Below are 3,632 nucleotides of genomic sequence, written 5' to 3' on the forward strand. Positions count from 1 at the left end.
CTTGCCATTGTGAACATCATTAAAGCCCTATTAGAAAACGCCGCCATGATTGCTTTCTGCTGCCTGGTGTATTCCACACGACTAGCCTGCGCTGTGTGCCTGGAATTACAGACGTGCTGACGTTTCCTATATTATTACTATATTAATTCCCAGGTCTAACGAGCCATGTTACAGGTTTTATTGCACACTGGACCCAGGGGCGGTTGGAGGAGGGAGTACAGCTCTACAAAAGGGCAAATAAAGTATTACAATTAAAGTATACTAGTACAGCCATGATAATACTCCCACCATCCCCCCAATCACAACTCTAATAAAGAGAAATTAATGCTTTAAAAAGAAACTGTGATGAATCCTTTAAACTATAAAATTACATATTAAACTGATTTCTTATTTAGAATGTGAGTTTCTTTATGTGAATTTAATGTGAATATTTTTTGTTATACTAATGTTTGTTTCGGGCCAAATTCCATTTTATTTCCTATTGAATATTCTCTTTGATTCTGCTTTGTATAGAGATAAGGCTTTGGTTGAGAAACACATTTAAATATATCTTTTCAAAACGGTGAATTCTGATAGTATTTAAAGTTAACTTCAGCCGTTCTTAAACATATAAAAAAGACACTGAGACGATTAAAATCGGACAATTCTTTTAATTGTCCACGGTGGACAATAGTGGAATAACATCGAAATTGAAAGAGACTGAATGCTGGAATTCCAAATGGTTCGTTGATTGAATTTGAAGAACAACCCAGTTAGATCATCTGCATCATGAAATGAAAGGTCCACGCTTTTAACTGCTCTGCCAACAGTGCTATTATTTGGTCGCAATGTACTGGGGTGAGAGGGGAGGCATTCTCTGACCTCTATATTCGTCAGCACTGCCACCGGAAGACTGTTTACCGAAACCTTTTAGTTAAAACATATAATAAGGAATGCAAAGATATTGATCTACTTAATGTCCTCTCCGGGTGACACTCCGCTCATTGGGAAGCCGGTGTTATTTGTTGACTTGTGTGTGAACCTAGAAAGAGGAAACCGACAAAAGATGAAGACGCCAAGTGTCCATTAGAAGACAAGGATGAGAGAGCGTGAAAGTGGCAATATCGAGCATGTTGTTAATGTCTTCCTTTATTAAATCGGTAATATTGGGCATGTTGTTAATATCTTCCTTTATTAAAGTGGCAATATCGAGCATGTTGTTAATGTCTTCCTTTATTAAAGTGGCAATATCGAGCATGTTGTTAATGTCTTCCTTTATTAAAGCGGTAATATTGAGCATGTTGTTAATATCTTCCTTTATTAAAGCGGTAATATCGAGCATGTTTTTAATGTTTTCCTTTATTAAAGTGGCAATATCGAGCATGTTGTTAATGTTTTCCTTTATTAAAGTGGCAATATCGAGCATGTTGTTAATGTTTTCCTTTATTAAAGTGGCAATATCGAGCATGTTGTTAATATCTTCCTTTATTAAAGTGGCAATATCGAGCATGTTGTTAATGTCTTCCTTTATTAAAGCGGTAATATTGAGCATGTTGTTAATATCTTCCTTTATTAAAGTGGCAATATCGAGCATGTTGTTAATGTCTTCCTTTATTAAAGCGGTAATATTGGGCATGTTGTTAATATCTTCCTTTATTAAAGTGGCAATATCGAGCATGTTGTTAATGTTTTCCTTTATTAAAGTGGCAATATTTGGCATGTTGTTAATGTCCTCCTTTATTAAAGTGGCAATATCGAACATGCTGTTAATGTCCTCCTTTATTAAAGTGTCAATATCGAGCATGTTGTTAATGTCTTCCTTTATTAAAGCGGTAATATCGAGCATGTTGTTAATGTTTTCCATTATTAAAGTGGCAATATCGAGCATGTTGTTAATGTTTTCCTTTATTAAAGCGGTAATATTGAGCATGTTGTTAATATCTTCCTTTATTAAAGTGGCAATATCGAGCATGTTGTTAATGTCTTCCTTTATTAAAGCGGTAATATTGGGCATGTTGTTAATATCTTCCTTTATTAAAGTGGCAATATCGAGCATGTTGTTAATGTTTTCCTTTATTAAAGTGGCAATATCGAGCATGTTGTTAACGTCTTCCTTTATTAAAGTGGCAATATTTGGCATGTTGTTAATGTCCTCCTTTATTAAAGTGGCAATATCGAACATGCTGTTAATGTCCTCCTTTATTAAAGTGGCAATATCGAGCATGTTGTTAATGTCTTCCTTTATTAAAGCGGTAATATCGAGCATGTTGTTAATGTTTTCCTTTATTAAAGTGGCAATATCGAGCATGTTGTTAATGTTTTCCTTTATTAAAGTGGCAATATCGAGCATGTTGTTAATGTTTTCCTTTATTAAAGTGGCAATATCGAGCATGTTGTTAATGTTTTCCTTTATTAAAGTGGCAATATCGAGCATGTTGTTAATGTCTTCCTTTATTAAAGTGGCAATATCGAGCATGTTGTTAATGTCTTCCTTTATTAAAGCGGTAATATTGAGCATGTTGTTAATATCTTCCTTTATTAAAGTGGCAATATCGAGCATGTTGTTAATGTCTTTCTTTATTAAAGCGGTAATATTGGGCATGTTGTTAATATCTTCCTTTATTAAAGTGGCAATATCGAGCATGTTGTTAATGTTTTCCTTTATTAAAGTGGCAATATCGAGCATGTTGTTAACGTCTTCCTTTATTAAAGTGGCAATATCGAACATGTTGTTAATGTCTTCCTTTATTAAAGTGGCAATATCGAGCATGTTGGTAACGCCTTCCTTTATTAAAGTGGCAATATTTGGCATGTTGTTAATGTCCTCCTTTATTAAAGTGGCAATATCGAGCATGTTGTTAATGTCTTCGTTTATTAAAGTGGCAATATCGAGCATGTTGTTAATGTCTTCCTTTATTAAAGTGGCAATATCGAACATGTTGTTAATGTCTTCCTTTATTAAAGTGGCAATATCGAGCATGTTGTTAACGCCTTCCTTTATTAAAGTGGCAATATTTGGCATGTTGTTAATGTCCTCCTTTATTAAAGTGGCAATATCGAGCATGTTGTTAATGTCTTCGTTTATTAAAGTGGCAATATCGAGCATGTTGTTAATGTCTTCCTTTATTAAAGTGGTAATATTTGACATGTTGTTAATGCCCTCCTTTATTAAAGTGGCAATATCGAGCATGTTGTTAACCTCTTCCTTTATTAAAGTGGCAATATTTGACATGTTGTTAATGCCTCCTTTATTAAAGTGGCAATATCGAGCATGTTGTTAATGTCTTCCTTTATTAAAGTGGTAATATCGGGTATGTTGTTAATGTCCTCCTTTATTAAAGTGGCAATATCGAACATGCTGTTAATGTCCTTGTGACGGAACATGCTCTTAATTTTGTTTTCGCCTGTGGCGATATTAATTGTTTTAGAGGGCCGTGTGCAGTTCCAATATGCACTTAAGGCCAGGTGGGCACTTTGTTACGTAATACCTTCGCGCGACCGTGCATCCTAGTATGCACTTAGTCCAGGTGTGGAGGCCATGTGGCCAGTAGTTACATAATACCTCTGCGAGTGCGGTTTCGACGACCGTGATTTTGGCGACTAGGCGTCAGCAAGTCTGCCCATCTAAAGAAAATTGTCGTCTTGGTTGCTGT

At 35.3% G+C, this 3,632-nt stretch overlaps 1 protein-coding gene across 1 annotated transcript; it reads right to left on the reverse strand.

The window, feature by feature from the left end:
* Positions 1-1,021: 1,021 nt before the first annotated feature.
* LOC121383888 (reticulocyte-binding protein 2 homolog a-like) lies at positions 1,022-3,211 on the reverse strand. Its single transcript, XM_041513985.1, has one exon. It carries the CDS (start codon positions 3,209-3,211, stop codon positions 1,022-1,024), a length of 2,190 nt encoding a protein of 729 aa, XP_041369919.1.
* Between the last annotated feature and the right edge of the window lie 421 nt (positions 3,212-3,632).

The sequence above is a fragment of the Gigantopelta aegis genome, chromosome 10 (genome assembly GCF_016097555.1).
Source record: "Gigantopelta aegis isolate Gae_Host chromosome 10, Gae_host_genome, whole genome shotgun sequence".
In the NCBI taxonomy this organism is placed as follows: Eukaryota; Metazoa; Mollusca; class Gastropoda; order Neomphalida; family Peltospiridae; genus Gigantopelta; species Gigantopelta aegis.

What these genes read in the sequence shown, in the direction of transcription:
- LOC121383888 (XM_041513985.1), bottom strand. Translation starts at nt 3,211, where the DNA reads ATGTCAAATATTGCCACTTTAATAAAGGAAGAGGTTAACAACATGCTC.